General features: G+C 40.8%; 1 protein-coding gene across 1 annotated transcript in view; it reads right to left on the reverse strand.

Annotated features, from left to right (window-relative positions):
• Window positions 1-10,815: 10,815 nt before the first annotated feature.
• The window catches only part of CCDC91 (coiled-coil domain containing 91), a gene marked incomplete at its 5' end in the record, with an annotated part of 407,914 nt that continues 392,106 nt past the window's right edge, over window positions 10,816-26,623 (reverse strand). The window contains one exon of the mRNA XM_082419790.1: window positions 10,816-25,314. Coding sequence (XP_082275916.1) covers window positions 25,228-25,314 — 87 coding nt within the window. The 3' untranslated portion in view covers window positions 10,816-25,227. The remainder of the gene's footprint in view (window positions 25,315-26,623) is intronic.

Raw genomic sequence — 26,623 nt, forward strand, 5'->3', positions numbered from 1 at the left:
CCATAAGGAAATTCCTTCCCACACTTCTCAGGACATTTTATGTGTTTTTCCAAATCCCAATCCTCAGCAGAATCAGTGGAGAAAATGCAGAAAAGTGTCCTATTTCTACTGTGAGAATTAAAATGACATAGAGATGTTACTTATTTGAAGGAATCCACTAATGTCAACTCAAAGACCAGAGTGAAAAGGGCTGCCAAGGCTAGTAGGCTCCACAGGGAGCCTAGGGGGAGGGAAGCTAGGTTGAGCCTGAAAGGAACTCTTGTCATTAAAAAGTGTGCTGTCACTTGAGTGGGAAACACCTTGCTTAGTGCTGTGATCATAAATGGTGCTCCAACAACTCAATAGCTGCCCTGAAGACCCCTGATAAAGAGGTCACTTGATCATGAATATACCCTTTCCTAGAGTGTTATGTTTCATGGCAAAACAAAAAATAGGAATGGGACACAGAATTGCCAAAGAGAATGAGGAAAGTTCAGGACTTCAGGGAGAAAACTCTTACCCTTTTCCATCCTATAGTCATTTTAGCAAAGAAAGGTTATAAATGGCTGCAAGATATCTTTACTAAAAAGAACAACCTGCTTCATATCAATATAGCATAGTACCTACAACTGTGTTTTTCCAACATCCCAACATTCTACAGCTTGACTGTGTTGCTTTGGTCCCTCTACTTGTGATCTTGTTAATTCAGCAGTCAATGGTTTCTTTAGGCTCTTAGAGTTACTTACTTCTTCATGGCCTTGTGGTGTAACAAGGTCTTGTACTTTTATGCAGATGAATGTAGGTGGGCTTTAGGATACTATTAACAACAGGTAACAGGTTACATTCATTGAACACTTACTATGTGCCAGACTGGGTTTGATGCTTTACACATAGTATCTTATTTCATGTTTGCAATAATTCTATGAGGTATGAGCTGTTAAAAGATAAAATGAGGCATATTAAAAATTTTAAGAGTTTATTTGCACAAAACTCCATTACAATCCGGCAGCACCAAACCAGAAGTGGTGAGCAGTGTTCCACGTACAGGAACCAGGGCAAGACTTTCACAGAGAAGCCACGGAAGCCAAGCAAGGAAATGGACTGGCTGTAGCCAAAGCAGTTGCCTTTCTTGGAAAAGCTGAGTTGGCTGTTTGTGATTGTTGATCCTTAGGTTTTGATTTCTTAACATTGAGACATAACAGACTTAGGTTTTGGTTTGCTTAAACAGACTGCTAAGGAATTAGAACCACCTCAAATGACCTCCTTATTTAATTAACGATACTCTCTGTCTCCAAATTGCAGATAAGAACACTGAGCTTCAAGGTCACCCAGCTGGTAAGCGTCATTGCCGAGATTCAAACCCAGGTTTATCTGATGTCACGACCGTGTCTTACCTACCACACCATATTGCTTGTGGTCCTCGTTGCCTGTTGTTGGTGATCTTGTCCTTCTGCAGTAAAATCAGACACATATGATGCTGTTGAAAATGTTTGAGAAGCCAGATGCAAAAGCATTTTTGCCAGGTTCAATTCCCTACGTATGCTAAAGAGTCACTGAAAATTCCTCTAATTTTCTTATCTGCTTCAAAATGATGGATCAAGATTGTTAGCATAGAAGGAGCTTAGAGACCATCCAATCTGGCACTTCTCAAATGTTAGCTGCATCAGAATCACCAGGAGCGTTTGTTCACCCAAGACTGATGGGCCCCACTCAGCTCTAGAGTTTCTGTTTCAGTAGCTCTTCGGTGGGGCCCCAAAATCGGCATGTCTATCAAGGTCCAGTTGATGCTGCTGACCTGGGGAGCACATTTTGAGGATCACTTATTTAATTCAACCTCGCTTAATCTTCAGGTGAGGAAATTGAAGCCTGGGAGGATGAAAGGTTCTTGCAAAGACACTTGGCGACTAGGAAGCAGAGGCAGAATAGAAATTAAATTATTTCCCCCTCATTGTGTGGCCTCTGAAAATAACTGACAATAAAAATAACATAGGGCTTCCCTGGTGGTGCAGTGGTTGAGAATCCACCTGCCAATGCAGGGGACACGGGTTCGAGCCCTGGTCTGGGAAGATCCCACATGCTGCGGAGCAACTAAGCGCGTGTGCCACAACTACTGAGCCTGCACTCCACTCTAGAGCCCACGAGCCACAACTACTGAAGCCCATGCACCTAGAGCACATACACTGCGACAAGAGAAGCCCCCGCTCACCACAACTAGAGAAAAGCCTGCGCACAGCAACAAAGACCCAACGCAGCCAAAAAAAAAAATAGCATATGCCTGGAGGAAGTAAGCTCATATGCTGCCAGTGGAAGTATAAATTGGACCAAGGTTGATTGAAACCTATGATTCACAATACATTAGGCACTTTTAAGTGTTCACACCCTTTGACCCCATCATTCCAGTTTCAGCAGAGTAGCTTTGGAAATAATCAGAGATGAGTAAATAGTTTTGCACAAAGTTATATATCTTTATGCAATATACAAATTGTATATATATAACATTTTGTCGGGGAGGGTGGGGAACATTGGTGCTAAGATTCAGCCATCTACCCTTCCGAAGCTCACAGTACCAATCACAAGAAACAAACAGTAATACACGTACTGTTGGTGACTGGGGCGGTAGGTGTCGCCACTCCCCTGCCTCTGTCTACACTCACTTTGGTCAGGGCAAAATAAAAATAAATTATACCGCCAAACAAGTAATATATACATATGTTCAAGAGTTTAAACAGTATTAATGAGTCATATTAAAAGGCAAAATTTATCACATCTCCTTCTCCCCAAATCTTTCCCCAGAGGTGAATTGTTCAACTTCTTCAGCTTGTCACCTCCAGGGCCGCATTTAGGTTTCGCGGAGCCTGAAAGGTATTCACTCTGTGGGACTCTTTTAAAGGGCAATAATTCACCTGACAGTGTGTATACATTTCCAGGTTTGGGAAGGGGCCTGGTATGAGTAAGGAGACCTGAAGCTTAAGTTTCATTACTTTCATGCTTAATCTGCCCTTGGCGATCTCGATAACTCTAAGTAACCTCTGCCCACTTTGAAAGGTGCAGACTTAGCTCACTCAAGATAACCTCTACCTCCCTCTCTCCTTTATGTCTATTGATATCTGCTAGTTGCATTTTTAGTTCTTTGGAGATACCTTTATCTTTCTGTACTATACTGAAACCCATTTCTACTTCTTCAAAAAAAGTTAAATATAAGATTAAAAAGTGAATTTTCCTACACTTCTCTCTCTCTTTTCTCTCTGTCCCACCTCTGCTACCTCTGAATTTCTGTCAGATATATATATATATATACACACACACACACGGTTCAGTCTCCATAATTAAATGTTCTGTACTATGTCAACGAAATGACTTTAAAGGCTAAAAACTCCAAAACATTGATAACATTATGACCATGAAAGTATGAATGACATACATAGTATGATTAGAACTTGGAAGAGAAGATGTAATCCTATGACACAAAATCTGGGCTTTTAAAGGAACCTTTCTTAAATGTCAAGTTCAAAAAATTCTCTTTTATTCCATTTCATTATTCACTCAAAATTTTATCATTTTTAGTTTGCTTTATATTTATACTATAAATTTCTTATATAGTTTTTTTCTTAGTGTTTCAAATTATCTTTCTTTCAAATTATCTTTCTTCTTTTTCCTTTTCCTTTTTTTGGGGGGGGGGGAGTTGCTCCTGATGGGCCATGTTTTTTTGTTTGTTTATTTATTTATTTATTTATTTATTTAGGCTGTGTTGGGTCTTCATTTCTGTGCGAGGGCTTTCTCTAGTTGCAGCAAACGGGGGCCACTCTTCATCGCGGTGCACGGGCCTCTCACTATCACGGCCTCTCTTGTTGCGGAGCACAGGCTCCAGACGCGCAGGCTCGGTAGTTGTGGCTCACGGGCCCAGTTGCTCCGCGGCATGTGGGATCTTCCCAGACCAGGGCTCGAACCCGTGTCCCCTGCATTGGCAGGCAGATCCTCAACCACTGTGCCACCAGGGAAGCCCCCGTTTTCTTTTTTTACAGTTCTCGAGATAGTAGATAATAATGTGTTTCTAGTGACTACTAAGCACACCCAGCTTTTTGAAGTTGCTGTTTATTACAGTAAACTTGTTTTCTTCTTAAAGACGTTCTGCCTAAAACTCTGGCTTCCTATTCTAATTTTGAGTGATTGCTTCTCAGGCCTGCTGCACAGTAGTCATCCTAAGAATTGTTTTTATAATATTTCTCTGTTTAGAGCAACTGGACCTTGACTCTCATGTCTTCCTCTTTGTTGGATCCCTTTTTGGTTTTGTTTTTTTTTTTAACACCTTTTTTGGAGTATAATTGCTTTACAATGTTGTGTTAGTTTCTGCTGTATAACAAAGTGAATCAGCTATACATATACATATATCCCCATATCCCCTCCCTTCTTTGTCTCTCTCCCACCCTCCCTATCCCACCCCTCTAGGTGGTCAGTCAGAAAGCACCGAGCTGATCTCCCTGTGCTATGTGGCAGCTTCCCACTAGCTATCTATTTTACATTGGTAGTGTATATATGTCAGTGCTACTCTCTCACTTCGTCCCAGCTTACCCTTCCCCCTCCCTGTGTCCTCAAGTCCATTCTCTACATCTGTGCCTTTTTGGTTTTGCAGTCATACATCTCCAAGCAACCTTTTATAGAAAGGAGGGAGGAACATTTTCTCAGGCCTAAATATGTCATTACTTTGTCTTCAAATTTGATTGACAGTTTAACTGCATAGAATCCTAAGTTCAAAATTTTTTTTCTCAGAATTTGAAGGCCTTGCATCACTAATTCTAGCATACAGTATTCCTGAAAAAAATTTGATACAAATCAGATTCTTATTCCTTTCCATATTGCCTGCTTCATCTTTTTCCTCCACTATGTAGATTCTTTCTGTAACTTCTTTTTATCATTGGTGTTTAAAGACTTCAGTAGTCTATGCACAAATAGGGTATTTTTTCTTTCATTTCGGTTTGATATTCTATGCTACCTTTCAATTAAAAACATTAATGTCTTTCTCCAGCTCAGGAGAATTTCCTTCAGAAAATTAAAAAAATTATTTCCTCTCCTCTATTTTCTCTGTTCTTTGATTCTGGAATTTCTCTTAGATATTTAATCTCCTGACTTATTCTTGTATGTCTCTGAATGTTTATATTACATTTTCTTCTCTTGTCTTTTGCTCTGAATTCTGGATGATTTTCATGAGTTTCTTTCCAGACATCTACTGAAAAATTTGGCCATTAGATTTTTAAATTCAAATAAATCTTTCTTGTCCTTGGATTTAATAAATTTCCCAATGTACTAAAAAACTCCCCTTCAGTTTTCTCAATTGCCTCTATTTTCTTCATGGTTAAGACTTTTCTTCTCAGTCCTTCTGCGTGTGCTGTTTGCTTTCCTCAGCTGTCTTTGTTGCTCATTCATGTTGGAAATAAAGGAATTAGATTGATTGATATTAGTAGCTTGTGCAGATTTCCTCTGCTGAGGCATAGCGTGTTTCCTCAACAGACCTCCCTGCTGAGTGGAGGGTTGTTCTTGAGCGGCGTGCACCGTTCAGAGTAAGTCTCCTGTCACCGGGAGTAACTGGAAGAGTGGCCCTCATCTGCCAAGATGAGTAAAGATTTCCTATGGAACATGCCCATTCATACCCAAATCCTGCTTATTTCCAGGCAGCTTGTTTAACTTCTTCAGAGCATCTCTTTGGTTGTGGCCTGTGGATGGCTGCTGCTCTGTATATGCAGAGGTGGGGAAAGGCAAGGGAGAGCGAGTGGGCGGATGGGTCAGGTTCTTCCATAGCAGACCTGCAATTAATACCCAGATGTGGCCCCACTTTATATTCCTGCCTTTTTACTCTCGAAAAACCACGCTTGGAGTTTATTTGAGGTTCAACTAGGGAACTGGATTTCACTTTCACCAGTTTCTTCTTGTGGCTGAGGTTTCCCTACAATCCACCTGTTTTCTGTATTCTGGAAATTCATCAACACGTCTTGTCTGCTTGATGATTCTTATCCATTCCCTCCCAAATCGTTACGAACTTGCTTCATTTTGTATCTCTTTAATGTCATTTTATACTATTTTGTACTTTTAAGTATCATTTCAATGATGTTTAGAGAGCTCCTGGAGTAAAATCTGCCTTCAAAGGCCCATTTTGTCTACTAAAGCTTTAACCTTAAAAAAAAGAACTTTCCTTTAAAAGGATTTAGGTCTGTGTACACACACACACACACACACACACTGCATATAAAAGATTGGAATAAAATGATTCTGTGAGGTAGGAGGAAGGGGAAAATCAGTAGATGTTCAATAAATACTTGGCTGATTGATTCAAAAATCTTACCCAATAGAATACAATAGTTTTGTAATAGTATATGAAAAGGGCAACCTAGAAAGTTGTTACCTGATTAGATACTAATTATCTAAGGCATTTAAATAGAGCTGACTAGTGATTTCAAAGGCAGCAGAATACTTCAGTTGATGAGTTAGAACACAGCAATGTGCTCCTGATATTTAAAATGGAACAGCTATAATCACTTTGTAAGTTTAACCTATATACATGGTCATGAAAAGTTTTGCAAGGTTTATTGCAAATATACCTTGTAAGTGAAGTTACATGAAGCAATAAAATGTAGTAGTCGCTGCTTTTCTAGGCCACTCTGGAATTTACCAAAACCCTCTTTTTCTTATACAGCAGCCATTAAGCAGGGAGCCATAACTTTGTGTAACATAATGAAATGGTAAAAGACTTTTTACCTTTTTCATGGGCTTATGAAATATTATTCCCCTGAGTCTCTGAAATCTGAAAGCAGCAGCACATTGGCAACTTACAATATTGAAGGTTCTTTTAATTAAGCACATGGCTTTGAACGGAGAAAAAAAATTAAACAATCAAAACTTTTTGCATTATTTTATTAAATGAAAGCAGTGGTTACTTAGACAAGCCACATGAGAGAAGATTGGAAATTGTCACTTCGGTGACCACTTGTGAATCTTCCAAGGTCTTCTTGACTTTCTAGGTTTAGGTTTCTGTGCCTTGGTCAGCTGTGTAACCATAAAATATAGTAGCTGTAAATATCCTCCACTCCTGCCACGTTCCCCCTCCCTTTAACCCCTCTCTCCTTTCTCCTCTTCTTTTCTTTTTTGGAAATTTGAAAGACACAGAGTACAAAGAATTAAAAGGCAGACATTCTTATTCTCACCATTGACAAACACTATTCATATTTTGCTTTTTTTTCTCTCAGTTTTCTTCCTATGAATACATGTTCAAAGAAATTACACTACTGTATGACTACAGTGTCTTCTTTTATTTTTATTTTATTTTATTTATTAACTTTATTTTATTTATTATTTTTGGCTGCATTGGGTCTTCGTTGCTGTGAGCAGGCTTTCTCTAGTTGCGGTGAGCGGGGGCTACTTTTCATTGTGGTGCGCAGGCTTCTCATTGCGGTGGCTTCTCTTGTTGCAGAGCACGGGCTCTAGGCACGCAGACTCAGTAGTTGTGGCTCGTGGGCTCTAGAGTGCAGGCTCAGTAGTTGTGGCACACGGACTTAGTTGCTCTGCGGCATGTGGGATCTTCCCGGACCAGGGATTGAACCTGTGTCCCCTGCACTGGCAGGCGGATTCTTAACCACTGGGCCACCAGGGAAGCCCCTACAGTGTCTTCTTAAAATAAAAAAATAAAAATAAAAAACTTACAGATGAAAACAGAAGTGCTCTTTAACCTCTATCTTTTTTTCAAAGTAGTCCCCATTTCTAAGGGATAATCACTATGATAAATTGGTGTATAGCCTTTAAGTCTTTAAAAATTTTTTACATATGTATGTACATACCCATAGAATAACTATGGAATTGCATTGTATATGTTTTAAAATTATACATAAATCGTATCATGTTCATTTGTTAGGCAACTCGTATTATTTATTAAATAGTATATTTTTGAGATCTATCCTTATTTTAGCTAACGTAGCTATAATTCACTTATTTAAATAGCTGTATTACAGCCCAACATTAAATTCTACCTTGACAGGTATAGATATTACTAATATCAGATTGGAGGGTGTGGGTTAGTACATCTGCTATATCCATATCCATCTTTTTATTTCCCTTTAAGTGTCATTTCATTTTAAGTGGGTCTCTTACAACAGCATAGAGCTAGATTCTTTTTAATATAAGAATTTCCCTCTCGAAATAAACTTACCCCATTTGCATTTATTGTGATTTAAAATAAATTTTAACTTATTTATTTTTCCTTACTTTTTTTTTTTTAATTTACCATGCTTTCTCTTTGCTTCCTCTACTTTACATCTTCCTCCTTTTCTCTCTTGCAATGGAATGATCATGTTTTCTTGGACCTATTTTTCCATTTTCTGGATTTGAGCTTATAATTCTCTTTCTTTTGTTCAGTGATTACTCAAGCATTTAACAGGTATTGTAGCTTGTGTTTTCTTAACAAAAAGTCTCATATTTATCACTATACCTATTTCCTACTTACTTAAGATCTACTTTTACTGCCTTCCACACTCCCTTTCTCCACCTGTTTTGTTGTTTTCTGAAACATTAGATTATTTTTGTTATCAAAAATATAAAAGAAGTATTGGGATTGTTGCTGTCTAATTACTTTTCATGGTCAATATTTATTTCTGTGTGCTGCTTTGTGGCCTGGGCCAAGGAAAGGCTCATGTTTTCTCATTGTGTGTGTCTGTGCAGGGCACAGGACCACCACCTTCTTGCTGGCCCTGCAGTGACCAGGTTTACCTAAGAAAACTGCACTGTGGAGCCAGACATTTCCATTTCAGGGGTTGGAATACAAGCACACATTTGGCTTCATGTTTAGGCTCAGTTCTACTGTATTTCTGCAGAGAATTCTGTGCTGGGATTATGCAGTGCTAACCTGGATTAATCAAATTAGTATTGGTTTGTTTGTTTAATGGATGGTGGATAAATGCAGGGGCAGACACTCCATTGAAAATACAATTATACAAAGAACTGTATGCGAAAAGTTAGTTATACAGAAAAATTTAAAAAGTTTTTATTTTTTACAGAAAAATAAAAAAAGTTTTATTTAAAGTTAAACAAAAAGCAGTAGGTGATCACAGGAAATGCGGTAAGGAGAGTTGTTTTTCTTGGAGAGTCACAGACGTCTTCCACTGGGGTGGATTTTGATTTGGCCCTTGAGGGATGATGGAACGAGAGCCAGGCCGGGCATTGTAGGAAGAGGTAAATGCAAAGTCATGGGTGTCTCAAAGAGCAGGGCCAATTCAGAAAATGCCACAAAGCTCCACATGACTCGAGGGAAGGACATGAGGAGAAGCATGGCAGGAAAGATGGGAGAGGTGAGGGCAGTGGGCTGGAGTCAGGTGTTGACCCTCCTCCTATGCTACATTAAAAGGCTAGATGTTTCCTGTAATGGTACTTAGCACGTTGGCTCACCTCCCTTCCTCATCCCTGGCAGTACGAAATTAGTCATCTACTTTCTCCCACTGAGCCTAGGTGGGGCCTTAAAAACCTTTTCAACATGACACTCCCAGGGAAAGGTTTCCATTAAAAAGAGTTGGCATTTTGATTTGTCATCATTGATATCAGCAATGAGAAAGCTCAAATAACTGATTCATACTTGAGAAAAACAGCTTTGGTGAAGGGGTGAACACAAAAGATGGAGGAGGAAGTGATTGGAGACCAGAGAGGATGAAGGGTTGCAATCAGATAGGGTAACCTATATAGAGTGGAAGTAATAAATTTGAGAACAAATTCAGCAGGTGGGCTCAATCCAGATTTGGCTCTAATAGGAAAAGGAGAGAAGAGGGTGGAAACCAAGGGAAAATTAAGGACAGCTCTGTTTAGGAGGCTTTATGACTTGGACAATTGGGTGATGAGTGGGGTGTGCCTATTCCACACGCCCGCAGCCCAGCTGTGACTTGGGCTGTAGCTGTGGTGAACTCTTCCTGTGCGTGCTGTCAGCATACTTCTTCAAGTACATGCTAAATGCCCCTGCTTTTCTGCCTCATGGCTTTGGAAATTCCTAGCACAGAAATAGCCCAGAAATGGGGGAAATTTTATGACCTTGGAGGTTGGTGGGGTAGCATCAACCAAGAAGGAAAGTGAGTAGGTGGATAAATGTCCCAGCCCCTTGTCCGCTGAAGGGACAAATCTGAGACACATTCTACGCAGTTGCTGAGGGTCCCCAGCGGGACTGAACCTCAGCTGCCATTGGTAGTAACCAGATCAATAGCACACTCTTCCTTGGCCTCTCCTCCTTTCCTGGCTTTTTCTAAATCCACACTCCTACTTCTGGGATGACCCCTCAGATAAGCCACCTGCATCTTAGTCCTTGTTAAACGCTATGCTTTGGGGTCATCCAATAAAGACTGTGATGAAAATGCCTGTGTTTGAAAGGGTTGGAGACTTCAAGAGAAGGCTAGGCATGGAGGCTGTAGAGGGGAAAGTAAAGCAGTTAGTTTGGGAAATGGGAAACGTGAAGTTCCTGTCAGGATTCCAAGCATTAAGGAACAGAGAATAGCAGTCATGGCAAGATGGCAAGTTAATGGACAAAAAGAAATTATATTTTACTAGTCAATGTCATCTGTGTTGTATCTGAGTTGCTTTTTTTTTCTGTTATGTGATGAACAGAGAGTAGTTGAAGTCTGAAAGTGGATGAAATCTTATGGCAAAAGCTAATTCGTTCTGAAAAGAAAAACCAAAGGCATGAACTAAAACTCCGAGAAAGGTTTATGGATCCTGGTGCCCTGTGCACTCTGCACACCCATCAGCAAATTAATAGGGCTGCCAAGATGGCAAGTTAATGGAGAAAAAGAAATTATATTTTACTAGTCAGTGTCATCTGTGTTGTATTTGAGTTGCTTTTTTTTCTTTGAAGAAAGTTAAACTTAAGAAGAAAAGTTTAAAATTACAGGAAACAATTTGCAGATTGATGGCATTTGTGGAGACTTGAGAGACCAAGAACGTGGCAGTGGGACCTGCTTCCCTCCCTCCTATTCAGTGACCATCATTGGTCACTGGGCAAAAATAGTTTCTGTATTTTGTTGAGCTGATGTTAAGTGCAGCTAATGAGTGAGCACTTTGTTTATAAAGCTGTGCTGTCATACAGGTCAGCTACTAGCCACATGTGGCTATCAGGGACTAGAAATGTGGCTAATGTAACTGAGAATTTTTATTAGTTTATTTTAATTCATTTAAATACATAAGCTTAAGCAATGTAATGGATATTTTTCCATGAAAAACAACTTTGTTTTGGTAGGACTATATTATACTTTGTTGAAAATTCCTCATCTAAATGGATATTTCTAAGACCTAGTAAGATATTATGTCTCATTAATAATGTTTAACAGCTTTGTTGAGGTGTAAATAACATACATAAAGCTGTACATAGTTAATGTACACAATTTGATGAGTTTGGATACATGCATACACATGCATACACCCAGAAAACCATCACCATAATCAGAGTAACAGACATAGCCATCACCTCCAGAAGTTTCCTTTTGTTTGCACTTTTGTGTGTGTGGTAAGAACACTTACCATGAGTCCTACTGTCTTAAAGTTTTAAGTGCATGATACAGTACTGTTGACTGTAGGCCCTATGTCATGCAGCAGATCCCTAGAACTAAGTTATCTTGCTAATTCTCATGTAGTATTTTGCAATGAGAATGTTTTAGATATGTTGGATTAAAATATATTCATTTTAAAATAATTTCATTTTTTTCTTTTTGCTTTTTTTTAAATGTGGCTATTAGAAAATAAAATTATACATGTGGCTAACATCATAATGCTATTGACGATGCTGGTATAAAGTGTCCTAAAAGTGTAAGGCACACATCATTTGGTGAACGGAGGCTTCTTCTAGGTACAAGGATGATGGCTGGGATGCCCTCTGCAGCCTCTCTTTGACCTTATACTTCTCATGTATCAGCTAAACTGATTATCTCTTAACATTTTGGGGGCTAGGAATAAAACGCACAGGTCTTATTTTTAGTTTTTCAAGGAGCCTCCATACTTTTCTCCATAGTGGCTGTAAAATATGATCCAGCAACCCCATTCCTGGGCATATATCTGGAGAAAACCATAATTCGAAAATATACATGCACCCCAATGTTCATAGCAGCACTATTTACAATAGCCAGGACATGGAAGCAACCTAAATGTCCATCAACAGATGAATGGATAAAGAAGATGTGGTACATATATACAATGGAATATTACTCAGCCATAAAAAAGAATGAAATAATGCCATTTGCAGCAACATGGATGAACCTAGAGACTGTCATACTGTGAAGTAACTCAGACACAGAAAGACAAACATCATATGATATTGCTTATATGTGGAATCTAAAAAAAGAGTACAAATGAACTTATCTACAAAACAGAAATAGAGTTACAGATGTAGAAAACAAACTTATGGTTACCAGGGGATAAGGGAGGGGGGAGGAATTGGGAGATTAGGATTGACATATACACACTACTCTATATAAAATAGATAACTAATAAGGACCTACTGTATAGCACAGGGAACTCTGCTGAATACTCTGTAATGACCCATATGGGAAAAGAATCTAAAAAAGGGGCTTCCCTGGTGGTACGGTGGTTAAGAATCCACCTGCTAATGCAGGGGACACGGGTTTGAGCACTGGTCCGGGAAGATCGCACATGCCGTGGAGCAACTAAGCCCGTGCGCCACAACTACTGAGGCTGCACTCTAGAGCCTGCAAGCCACAACTACTGAGCCCGCGTGCCACAACTACTGAGCCCACAAGCCACAATTACTGAAGCCCGCGCGCCTAGAGCCCGTGCTCCGCAACAAGAGAAGCCACCGCAATGAGAAGCCTGTACACCCCACTGAACAGTAGCCCGTGCTCGCCGCAACTAGAGAAAGCCTGTGCACAGCAACGAAGACCCAACACAGCCAAAAATAAATAAGTAAAATAAATTTTAAAAAAAAGAATCTAAAAACGTGGGTATATGTATATGTATAAGTGATTCACTTTGCTGTACACCTGGAATTAACACAACATTGTAAATCAACTATACTCCAATAAAATATCGGTTGTTTTTTTTTGTCCTATAACAAAAGAAAAATTTGCTAGGGTTTAGTTTTGATTTGTTTTGATTTTTTTGATCCAGACTTTGACTCTTTAATATATTTGTCAGTTTGTTTGTTTTATTGAGGCTTAGAGTCCTGGATTTTCTTTCAAAATGGCAGGAAGAGGGTGAGAGTGGGATCCGAGGAAGAAACCAAACCAAATCAAACCCCTTGGCCCTGCAGAGAACTGAGCCAGGGTGTGGCTGGAGCTGGCCTGGCACCTCGAAACAAGGGATCAGGTGGAGGGCAGCCTGGGGTGGAGGCCTCGATGATGGGTAGAGAGGATGCTGAGCCAGGGGAACAGCACTGTTCCTGAGACAGGGTCCAAGAGAGGAGATAGGGTCAAAAGCCGCCGGTGCTGGGAATCACAATAGAGGCCAGGACAAATCACAATGGTGAAAGTCTCATAAATGAGCTGCTGGGGAAAAAACAAGGGAAGGGTGTAGTCCAAGGTGTCCTCCCACAGTCCACGGCATTCCTGCCGGGCGAGATGGCTTCACTGCACAGTCCGGGACACTCCGGCTGCCCAGCTGCTGACACATGTGTTTACTTCCCCGGCCCTCGTGTTCAAAGCACACTCAGCTGGGCTCTCTTCAAATCGGTTGGTACTGTTGAGTTATCTTGGCTCTTCTACGGTTTCTCCCACAAAAGTCTAACTTATTTGTTTGTTTCTCTACCCTACTAGCCTGGAACCACATCACTCCTCTCTGTTGCCAGTGCCCAACAAGTTACCAGCTACAAACAAGTAGCCCGAGTGGTGGGCAGTGGACTTGGAATTAGAATTAGGAAACAGTGTCGCTCAAGGATATGTAAATCCCAGGACTTTTTTAGAAAGTTCCTACAGATTCCTTTTGGAACAACACGCAGATATTTAGATATCTGTACGCACACATATATTAAAGCCCAATATGTGAAATATCCATTTTGGTGTCCTTCTAGGCAAGCTGCCCCCATGTTTAGAGTGGGCTGGGGAGGTTGTTTTTAAGAGCTCTCTTTGCAGCTGGATCGTTCACTAACTCGATGGAGCTAAAACTCTCCCAAAGAAGTGCACTGTCCTCACGGAAATAGCTGAAAGAAACACACCAAGTTTCTTGGCATGATGCAGCAAGGCAGGCTGCAATAGATTAGCTCTGCCCTTAACAACAAGTTTCACTGGGCTGATGAGAGATGTTATGGAAATGTATCAAGGGAAAGAGGACTCCAGCTTCAGCTGGCCAGCAGACCATCGGGTAATCACTGCAAGGAAAATACTGAACCGGCACCAAGACTCACAAAGCAGCTTATTATAAGGATTTAATATACAGTATTATGGAGACTCCGGATGGTTCTTGTAATGAGATACGGAGCCTCGCTCTTCTCAGCCTCTGGGTCAAATTTGGACGGGGTCCATTTCAACTCAAATTAGTTGCCATTTGAGACAATTTGGAGGCCTTGGAAAAACAACGTGGTTATCTCATCCCAGCTACCAGAAGAGCTGACATCCCAAAAGTCAAAAATCCCAACGGTGCGGCACATTGTCATGCTGTAGATTTCCTTTTACAGCAGAGATAGGAGTCCCATAACATTATTTTAAGGATGCTCTAATCACAAACTTCAGCTCTGTGACCAGAAGGGCCAGGTTCCAGAGAGTCAAGGTTGCAAAGTTTTTAAAAAAAAAAAGGTTAAAGAAAAAAACTCTTCTAAGGCAAGTTTAATTCTTCAGACTTCCTTTAAGAAAGCAAATGGTGGCTTGATCACTGTCCGCTACTACAGACATCAGGAGGTTATTTCTCAGGGTCCAAGTCTGCCCTGTCCCAAAGTGCAGTTGAGGACTCCAGGGAAGGCATCTCCCAGGGCCGCGTGCTTTCATTAATATCCACTTTCCCTGGATCCTGCTCTACTCTTGCTTGTCCAGCTGTCACCAGCTGTCACCTATCAAATGGCTGAGTTTGCACAACAGCAAGAATAAAGTTAGGTCAGCAAAGTCTTGCTCTCTATCTCCATCTCTGACAGCTACACCCTGCTCTGCTACACCTTTGTTCCACAGAAGGTTAGGAAATAAGAGGTCATCAGAAAAGGATGCTGAATTCCCAGGGGGACTTCTGAAGGACACTGAGGTCCTCTAAGCACCCTTGTTATGTCCACAGTCCACTACCTGCTCCCGTTATTGATGCAGACTCTCTCCTGCACTGTCTCAGCCAGAAAAATGGAGTTGCAGGTAGAGCTGGAGAAAAGGCTTGTGGACTCCCCCGCCTGCCCTCCTGGGTGTCCCTACATTCACCGCCACCATCTGGCATCTTGGACTCTTTCTTGTGGTTCTAACCCCACCGCATATACAGTAGTTACAAAAATCTCCAAGTGCAGTGTTCCAGTAAACCAAAATCTAGACTGATACATGCTTTCAGATTTTTGCAGCCTGAAAATTACACAGAGGCGGGCAGTCACACTGCCCACACCTCTTCAAGTCTCTTCTCCTCAATCTGTCATCTTCTCGAGTCAGAGTCATTGACACATGAAGAGAGAGGATCTGGAAGCACCTCTACCCTCCCTAAAGAATTAACCACTTGATGGGCAGGGGCACAAAAATTGTCAGTTGAGAGACAGCATCAAAGGAACCCTTAGACACCAGAGAGGAGGGACAGCACAGCTCTCTGGTCCTTAAGATCTTGTTCACTCTCCTTCACAAACCAACCAGAAATGAAATTCACAAATAAAATGACCTACGGTTATTCATGGATCCAAAAGGTCAGTATACTGTCCTAACATCATGGAATAATAAAAAGAAAGTAATTTACAATTAAAAATATGTTCCAATATACCTCTGCACTCCACCTTCATGACGGAGGTAACTTGAAGTGTGACCTGATCGAGGCGTGCCTTATTGGCAACATCACCACTAGGGGGTCTGCTTTCATGAAATTGCGGACAGCGCTCGTAAGTTCTGAACAAAACAAAATGTAGCCTTCCACATTAGGTGCATTCCTTGAAGATTCAATATACGTTCAAGTTGAGCAAAACATACTTCATGTAGATCTAGAAGATGGAGTTAGAGTCTAGGCCCAAGCAATTACAAACAGATTTTTCAACTTTGTGAATGTCCAGCAAGGACTCAAAGATCACAGAGGATGTGGGGCAATTCCCTGTATTGCGGGGCTGGGTGGCGCAGTGCGAGACATCCAGTGACCTTGCGTCCTGATTCCTAGAGGCCAATAGCTTCCCTCAAGCATTGTAACAACCTAAAATGTCCCCACCACTTTCCAAACTACCCTCCTCAAGAACCATGAGCTGGAATATCAATCTAGGGACTTGATGCAGCTCTGTGGTGTGTCCCCCATAATTTACCGTAAATACTTGTTCAATAACTGTCATACCCACTAAATTATAAGTTCTGAGGAAACCGGGCTATGCCTGTCCCTATCACCACTGTATTGCCTGACATGCACTAGGTGCTCAATAATATTTGTTGAATCAGTCATCGAGGAAATGAATAAATGGATGGGTACCATATAGTCATCAAAGTTGCTCTAGTATATAAGCATGGGCTAAGTCTATATTGCAATGCTTAAAGAAATTTGACTTTAAAGATTTAACTTTAGGCTTAGTATCTACTTACATTAGATTTAAACGTAGTAACTCCCATGGAATCTTATGAGATGCCATCCTTATGAGAACATAAGAACACTCCTAACTCTGCAACAAGAGATTATCATACTAAGTGAAATAAGTCAGAAAGAGAAAGACAAATACAATATGACATCACTTATATGTGGAATCTAAAATATGACACAAATGAACGTATCCATGAAACAGAAACAGAATAACGGACATAGAGAACAGACTGGTGGTTGCCAAGGGGGACGGGGTTGGGAGAGGGCTGGAGTGGGAGGTTGGGGTTAACAGATGTAAGCTTTTACATATAGAATGGATAAACAACCAGGTCCTACTGTATAGCACAGAGGACTATATTCATATCCTATGATAAACCATAATGGAAAAGAATATAAAAAATAATGTATATATATATATATATATATATATATATATATATATATATATATATATATATATATGTATAACTGAATCACTTTGCTGTGCAGCAATAATTAACACAACATTGTAAATCAACTATACTTCAATTAAAAAAAGAAAGAAAGAAAGAACACTCTTAACCCAATATCTGAAGTGCCCGGTGATTTCTTGAGTCAGAATAACAGGGCTTTGTCCCAGAGAGCCAATATTGAGAGAAAGCAAAGAAGGGTAGCCTCGGAGATCTAAAACCTTCCTCTGGTCCTGCCCGTTCCTTTCCTTTGTGGCTGCATTTGGTGCTTTCAGCCTGGAGGCCTGCAGTGGCTGGTCACATCTCAGAGAAAACCTCATGTCATAGGTGACATTTGGAGACCACCTTTGTTGGATTGGAAGTCAGGAAGGCTGGCTTTTAATGCCAGTGTTGCCATTAACTAGCTATGTGACTTAGGAAAGTTCCTTCCCTTGTCTAAGTCTCTGTTTCCTTGTCCATAAAATGAAAGGATGAGACAAAGTTTCTGACGTTTCTTTCCAGCTCTAGTAGTTAACATTTCAGTGATATTTCACAACTGGGAATAAACAGGGATAGGTAGGCCCAAAGTTGTGAAAAAGCTAGAACATGGCTTGTGAAAAAGGCAATGGTTAGAAACTGAACTTTGCCCAGTTAAGTGACAAAATACCCTGGGAACTTTGCAAAAGGAAAAGAAGGAAAACAAGTCTGTTTAGATTGCATGGTTTCTGTAAAGTGAACTTAACTAATTTCACTTTCTGTCTAAAAAAGTTTTATATTTCCTTTTGAATTAGCTGGCAGACCTCTTGCATGATGTATTCTTATTTTTCTTTACTTTCACTGTTCAAATAGGCCTCAACAGTAGGTCCTAAACTGTCCAAAATAGGCCCTACATTGTGACAGTGCCTATTACCTATCAGAAATGAGAATCCAGACATCTCAGTGCTCATGACAGCAAAACGATGATTCTCTCCTTTGCAGAATCCTCGAAACTCTGAACTTCAATGTAAAGATCAAACTCTGTCTTGTTTAGGCCTAAGCACATGCAAGATTAATACTGCAATTTGAAAGAGCTCTAATTTGGAGATTCTAAGATCATTTTAGGATTAGTCCATGAAATCAGGGAATTGCTTTTTTCTGGAGAGAAAAGAGCAGAAATGCATTTATGTGGTTACAGGGTTTTATTTGAACAGTGGTCAGCCTCCAGCCAGTGTGGCTTTTAGAAGGGTTATCACCTGCAGCGAGGCATCAGGCCAGGTGGTGTACATGTGTCACCTGTCCAGCTCTATTGGCTACAGAAGCATCTCAATGCCCCCCTCCCCCTTATGCACCAGACTGGGCCCACTCCCCAAAGCATCTCCAGGTATCTGCTGATCAGCTTTCTTCTAAGATGCTAAGGAACACTGGGGCTGCATGAGAACTGTGTGTTCATGGCGGGGAGGGAAGTTGACCACGAATGAACAAGCTCTACCACGTGAAGTACAGCCTTACTCCTTGTACTGAAGGAATCAAAGGAAGAACAGGAGGTGTTGATTGTTCAGCTCTCTGTATCCACCTGCCATAGGATCTTTTTTTTTTAATTAATTAATTAATTATTTATTTAGCTTTGGCTGTGTTGGGTCTTCATTTCTGTGCGAGGGCTTTCTCTAGTTGTGGCGAGCGGGGGCCACTCTTCATCGTGGTGCGCGGGCCTCTCACTATCGTGGCCTCTCTTGTTGTGGAGCACAGGCTCCAGACGCGCAGGCTCCGTAATTGTGGCTCACGGGCCTATTTGCTCCGCGGCATGTGGGATCTTCCCAGCCCAGGGCTCGAACCCATGTCCCCTGCATTAGCAGACAGATTCGCAACCACTGCGCCACCCGGGAAGCCCTGCCATAGGATCTTGACGTGAGCAAATTGCAGAGAATTCCATTTGAAAGCTTTATCAATCTTCAGGGACTTGTAATTGGGCATGAGAAGGAGAGATACATTAGCTCTGTATGTGTGTGTCTGTGTTTGTGTGTGTGTGTTGTGCTGGGTCAGGGCCCAGGTTTTTGAACGACACCACTCGGCCTCAAACTCCAAGAGCATGACACAAAAACTGTGAGCATTTTACTACAGAGCAAGGTAGGAAATCCCTGAATGCGATTTGAAAGCTCCAGGCTATGCGCTTCTTCACCATGAATGCAGAGCTCCCACCTATGTGACCTCCCACTGATTGCCAGAGACTTGAGCCACATCCACTCTAGGTTATAAGCAGTCAGAGGAGGAGGGCATGGCACAAATCATATGGAATGTGCCTCAAGTAGGCCTTTCCTACAATTTCTCAGAAAAAAATGGAGTGAACAGACGGCCAAGGCCGCTGAAGGGCTAAAGCAACAGCCTCGACTCTCCCCATTAAAGACTTTAAAAGCTTAATATAGTTTTCATTTTTTCAGCATTCATTCAAATCAAAAGTCTCTTACCTTTCCCCCAAATCCCCTCCCCCTTGAATTGGCTGCTCCAGGAGCATCTTCACTGCTATTGCTAGTGGATAATTGCTTAACATTTTCTAGAGGTAATTAACTTTGCCTTTGAAATGAAAGAAATCCCTAAATTGAGCAATACGATGAAAGCCATTCTTTCATGTAATTTAGTCTCATCAGCCAATACCAGCCATTAAGTACATCAATTTCTAGCTCAAAGGCAGTGCTGAAGAATAAGCAGTGGCAATATTTTAAAGAAAAAACTCAAGGTCTTAACACTGTCAATCTCAATCTCTTCAGAACATGGTTCCCGAAGGGACCGCCTGATGGCAACAGGCCTGTGTTTCTGTTTAAGCTCTACACAGTGACCTTGAGAGAGGGCATCTGTTAGAAGGAATGCATGTCAAGCTGACAGCAAGAAGCTAGGTGTTGCAAGCATACCTGAAGGCTCTGGGGGTTCACTGGGGACCGAGAATTCTGTGTTAAAACTGAATTTCTATTAACGTTTTTAGAAAAACCAGTCTGTCATATTACAAAGAGCTCTGATATCCTACATAGTTTGTCAATCCCGCCAGCATTTGTGTGCACGCCTGTTTCAGGATTAACTAGGTAAGCATCTCCTTTAAGATCATAGGTTCTGGGGTTGGGAGACCCCGCAGACAGCATTTTGTCTCCCACCTCCACTTCAGGTTGTGTCCAGCTGATTTCAGACTGATGGATATCAGAATTTTTCTCTGGCCAAAAGAAAGATTTCCAAGATGGAGACTAAACAACATCCCCTGGTATCTTGTTCCAAAGGTTGGGAAAGTTCTGTGCCAGGAAACCACTTTGTGGTTGCATTAGATGCTCTCCGCCGCCCTGCGGTTAGGGGAAGTCAATTTACCGCAGGGCTTTTATCACCCAGCGGCTGCATTTAAGCTTTCTGGGTGACCCTGGCCCACACCCCAAACCAGAGGAAGGCCCTGAGGAGCTTTTTAAGGACCATCCAGAAACCCTCACAGATGCAGGGGATCCATGCCAGATCCGGATCTTCAGAAATAGAGATTTAAAAAAAAAAAGGTGTGATGATCACTTTGGCGCCCTCTAGGGGCAGCTTATTGCCATCTTGCGATTGTGAAATAGTAAGTTTGGGGGCTTTCAGGTCAGTATAGAGACAAACATCTTGTTAGCTATTTCCTCATATGGCTTACCAGTATCCTTTCCTACATTCTTTTTGTTGATTATTTTACATGACCACAGGATCCCTTTTCTCATGGAAACTTCATCATAAAATCCCGTACCAAAGGGGAAAAAGAAAACCAACAACAACAAAAAAATTAAAGCCGGAGATTTTGATTGTGTCTATCAGTTCTGTTTATTTTGATGCAAGCATTGAAGACAGCTCTTCAGCCATTCTTTTTAAATGTTTCCCATTCACAAACATGTTATTTGAGTTGGTTTTTATCCCCCTTTAACAAATGGGGACCTCTGGCATGATGCAGAATACTTAAGAGCATGGAGGTTAGCGTCTGACTGACTGTAACTCCCAGCACCACTACTTAACTGTCTCTGGGTAAGCTGCTTAACTTCTCTGTGCTTCAGCTTCCCCAAGCGTCAAATCAGTCAAATAAGAGTGTCTTCCTCTTCTGATTGCTATGAAAATTAAATGAAATAATGCCTATAAAGCAAGTCATCACCCTTCACCTGTCTCCAGTATGTCTAGGTGCTCAAGGCAGAGAGTGGAGAACACTCAGGGGTCACATAACAAAAGCACCCGCCTCAAAGGGCGGTTGAAGGCATTAAATTTAGTTAATGAAGGCAAAACACTAGAATAATGTTTAGCCCCTAGTGAACAATTGAAATTGTTTGCTGTTCTTGTTTTCCTTGTTAATATCTCCATTTTAGTGGAGCAACCTAAAACATACAGAGGTTAAATAACTTGCTTAGGAAACAGACAGTTAGTAAGCAGTGGAGTCAGAAACCCATCTACCTCCGTGCTCTTTACCATTATGCTCTCTCTCTGTGTCGTAAACGTTATTGTCAGTATTACTTTGACAGGAGAAATACGTTTCAAGTAGGCCTGCTGTCACCTCACTGAAGAGAAATTTCTAATCCATCGGCCTGCGAAGTGTACACCCTGCAGCACGAACCTACTGACACTTAGACACTAAAAATGCAATCATCTAGCAACCAGTCTTCTGGTGGCATAGGGCAGAAATCCTAAACATTTTTGTTTTACAGTAAGAGGCTATTTTCTTGCTGTTAAAATCTTTGAGTTGATCTGGGAGAGGGGAGACGGTTGATAAGGAATTTAAAGAAGGAGTATGGAGAGGAAAGCAGGAACATGTTCTTAAGGAGTCTTCCCACCAAGTTGAGCTGAGTCAAGCACCCTGGCAACTTCGGACCTTTCTCTAGCAAAGGTTCCAGGCCACTCCACCTTCTGACTACGACCTCAGAGATGTCTAGGAGAGGATACTCCTATTCCCCTGAGAAGTGGTTTGAGAATTTTCATTTCTGTTGAACTGGGATAGAGATATTCTATGCTTACAATCATTAGTGTTTCTAATGCAGTTATGATAAATATGCTCCCTGACGGATGGTTTTCTTTTTCTCCTCCTCCTTTTCCTTCTCCTTCCCTCTCCCCTTCCCTCCCCCCTCCCCCTCCCTCTCCTCCTCCTTTGTCTTCTTATTCTTTTACTGAGATATAATTGACACACAGCACTGTATAAATTTAAGATGTACAGCGTAATCATTTCACTTACACACGTCATGAAATGATGACCGCAAGAAGTTTAGTGAGCGTTCAGCATCTCATGTAGATACAAAATAAAGAAAAATATATTATGTTCCTTGTGATGAGAACTCTTAGGATTCACTTCCCTAACAACTTTCATATATACCATACATCAGTGTTAATTATATTTATCTTGTACGTTACATCCCCAGTACTCACTTATCTTGTATCTGGAAGTTTGTGCCTCCTGACTGCCTTCATCCAATTCCCCCTCTCCCCACCCCCGCCTCTGGTAACCACAAATCTGATCTCTTTTTCTATGAGTGTATTTGTTTGTTTTTGAAGTATAACTGACCTACAACACTATGTTAGTCCCTGGTGCACAACACAGTGATTCAATATTATTTCTATACATTTCAAAAGGATCATCACAATGTCTAGTTACCATCTGCCTGGTTTTCTCCACTGTCTTTGTTAGCATTTTACCAGCTTTGCAGTCTAAGCTGCTAAACCTCAGAGTTTTCTCTAGTCAAGGATTTCCCATTGATTTTAGTTTCCAAAAACAGATTTCCAATGGGGCAATGAAACACTTATCGCTAGATCATTACCATTGGTGAAAAGTCTCCTGCTATTCTGCTTATTGTCTACAACTGCTGAGGCTGTGGAAACTCAAATCTCTGAGGTCGTCTTATTTTGTCTGAGGGCAGAGATAGTTTGTTGTTTTAGGGAAGGCACTCACTCCTTAGACATTTTCTAGCTATTGGGCAGGAAAAAAAACTATTGGAAATTACTAAGTTTTTCTGATGTTAAGGTGTCAAAAAGATCTGTACATAAAAGAGGTGCTTTCTTCAGAGATATTGCTGAGATGTACGCCTACCGTTGAGTTCAATTTGGCCATGAGACTTCCTAGAACATTTTTCTATCTTCTATCCCTTATTTAGGCAAGGTGATAAAATACATCATAGGTTAGTTTAATCTTTTATTCACATGCTGTATAAGAAGGAAAGAGGCCCACTGATACTAAAGTAAAATCACTTGAAAAAAGTTTTCCCTGGAAGTGCTGTTTAGGGAAGAAGAGGAAATTCTCAGGTTGAATATTAGTCTCAAAGATTCTTGAAGACTTCATACTGCCTGAAAGTTATCACTCCTAGAGAATCACTAATAACAGTACAAGCAATGAGACAACAATGGTAATTCCACTTGGCATTTATTTTTATATTGGTGTTTACTATGGAAAGTTCAAGTGTTGTATGTCAGGTTGTATATGGACTCTCAGGTGTGTTACTGCTCCCATTAACAGATGGAAAAACTGAAATTGTAAAGGTATCTGTCTCATTAAAGGGCTCAGAATAAATCATTCAGTGGACCTTGTTATGCAGTTTGAAGTAAGTAAATAGCTGGGGGCAATCTGGAGAAGCTAGAAGAACTATATGGAAAAGAGAATGGGAACTGAGGTTGGGAGTTGAGAGTGAGGGAGAGTTCTAGAAAACATTAGAGAGTAGTGAGTATGCAAAGTAGTGAAGATAGGGAAGAATGGATTCTTATGTTTTGCTGCTTTTCTATGGCATAAAAATGTACTTCCTCTACCCCAGTCCCACCTTTGACTGTGTCCTGAGAGATAAAGATATGAATTTGTTCAGATTATATGTTCGTTGCTTGTCGGACCGTGTCCTATGTGAGATGGAATCATGATGCTTCCCAGCCTCTTGTCTGTCTGGCACAACCTTGTTCTGTCTCTGAAATGATCCCATGTGTTAGGGTGTTTCAACATGGAAATGCTCTCACCAGAACCTGAGGAGGAAAGGAAATAGGAACTTTCCTTGAGTCTGGAGGGTTAGAGGAGCGTCCTGCTCAAGGGAAGCAGGACTTGTTAGAACTGGTGTCCCTTTTGCTCCCTCCTCCTGCCCTTCACCAGCCCTGTAGCGTCCACTCTAGCTGAGGTTTTCAGAGCCTTACACTTAACCCTGCCCACACAAAGCCTGCACTTAAGTCTCTATCTCCTGTCTTCCTTTACATACTCCAGGTAGTAATTAACCTCTGTCTTTCAAAATATCTCCGCCTCCCACTCTCTGTGTTCCATAAACACTCCCATGCCCTTGTGATATCTTAAATACCTCCTAGAGAATCAAGTGTCTCCAAACTTTTCACTTGGTCAACTAGGTGAAGATACTGTAACTATTAGAGGTCCTTCAGGATAAGGAACATGTATGGGTACAGGAGTGAATTTTTCAGATGTGCAATTTACAGTCCCTCTAAAACATCCAGGAAGAATTGTTCTCCCATTAGAGCCTTTTACTGAGGGATGAAGTTAGAACAGTCTGGGCTTCAGGCACCAGACAAGACTGTGACAGAAGGGGAATACAGTAGCAGGAATGGGCTCCCCCTTATGACCAGCCAAGAAGAAGATGTGAAGGGAGATAGAGTGGCTTCAGGGAGAAAAGGGAGTTTGTGACCCCAGCCTCTTTGCTTTAAGAATGAAACCTTGCTCCCAAACATTTTCTCCATGCTGCTTAAAAGTCTACCAACTAGATTCATTTGGGTTAATATTCAAATATCTCAAAATGAGACCATCGTTCTTTCATCTCTTCCTGTAAATTGGTTTCATAAACACTTGTTTCCTTCCTTGTTTTATCAAGGTTTCTAAGAGGGTGGAACAGAACCACACTCTTGGGACACTAGATTATAGGACCAACACAAAAGTGGTGGGGTGAACAATCATTGAACAGAAGAAGATGCTGATAACTTTTGTTCTGGTATCAACCCAGAGCCACGAGGCCAAAGGAAGGCCAGGCCACTGATGTGAACCTTGCATCTGAGCCCTGTTTTCAGGCATTACCTCCAGGGTTTCCAAGGTTCCAGACTTCTGTTCTCTTACTGTAGAGTCCCTAGCTGTCAGCTCCATGTTAGTCCTAGATGTTGGCAAAAACAATACAAATGCTATGTGTGTCCCCCTATTTATCCTGGGGGCTGTTTTCAAATTCCATCCAGTTCACTATGGCACCAGGAAGCATTCTGTTCTCTCTCCCATCTTCAAGGTCAAGAACTTGATTCCTGATTGTTGAGAAAAGCCAGACTTCTCCTAGGAAAGAAACATCTTTGTTAGAGAAGTCTGTGTCAGATTATTTTGTCTGTTAACAGAACCAGAAGATAATGAGGACTATTTGAAAGAGAGTAGCATTGACAAATGGTACACATTTTTGAACTCATTTCAAAGTACAAACTCCTATTTCATTTCATTTTCTAAGGCTCTGAATAACTTATAGACAATTTAATTGCCTGTATTTGGAATAGGGAATTCCTAAAATGCTGAGTATAATATTTGGATTTAAAGAAAAAGACACCATAATAGAGGCCATTGTTCAAGTAAGTAGAGACAGGTTCATGTATTTCAAACCTTGGATAAAATATAAAGAAGATCATTGAGCTCTAATTTGAAAGAATTCCACTGAAAGCCCCAGAAAACAATCCACTGTGAGAATATGAGACAGAATTATAATATTTACCGGACAATTGTTTTCTAAGAAGCATTTATTTTATATCACTTTTTAACAAGACCAAACTGTCAAACTGTTTAAAATTCCATTGGAAAAATGTGAATTATCACAAAACTGTTTACTTTTTTATCCTTTCATATATATTGGATTACTCATGGAAGACAATGGAAAGAATCTGAGAAATTCTAGTTTTAGGAGCAACTCAGACTGCATTTCAGAAATATTATAGACTGTGTAAACCAATGCGACTTTTGGACATGTATTAACATAGCTGCAATACTATTGGTGCTGTGTAAGGCACAAAGAAATGAAAAACTCCAGCATTATCAGCAGAGATGATCCTTTGGAAGATGATGGTGCAAGTTAAACATTCTTCCCGTACATATAGTGATCATAGGAAAAAAAGAATCATCTTTATCTTGTTTTGCTAAATACCATTAGCTCCAGCAGCTATGATTCATAACTCAGGCAATAATACAGGTCCTTTTAAACTGGCTCTGGAATTATGGAATTATCACCTATGAAGGTATTGCAATCATATAGATCCTAGATCATTCACTGAACATACATCCATGTAAAAGCATGTTTAGAACAAGGCTGAATTTTCTTGGTATTAAAATCACTTTTGATTATTCATTCTAATACCAAATGGGCATTTCCACCTTTTTCTATATCTGAGTTCCAGAGACATAGATAACTTATAATGATTCAACAGTTGTTAGCTGCATGAGGATCACCTGAAGGGCTTGTCACAACAGATTGCTGAGCCCGCCTCAAAGTTTCTGAGTCAGTACAACTAAGGTGGGGCAGAGAATGTGCTTCTAACAAGTTCCATGTGATGCTGATGCTGCATTCCTGGGAACCACACTTTGAGTACCACTGCAATAAAGGAAT

This window comes from Balaenoptera physalus (assembly GCF_965194825.1).
Source record: "Balaenoptera physalus genome assembly, chromosome: 13".
Lineage (NCBI taxonomy): Eukaryota > Metazoa > Chordata > Mammalia > Artiodactyla > Balaenopteridae > Balaenoptera > Balaenoptera physalus.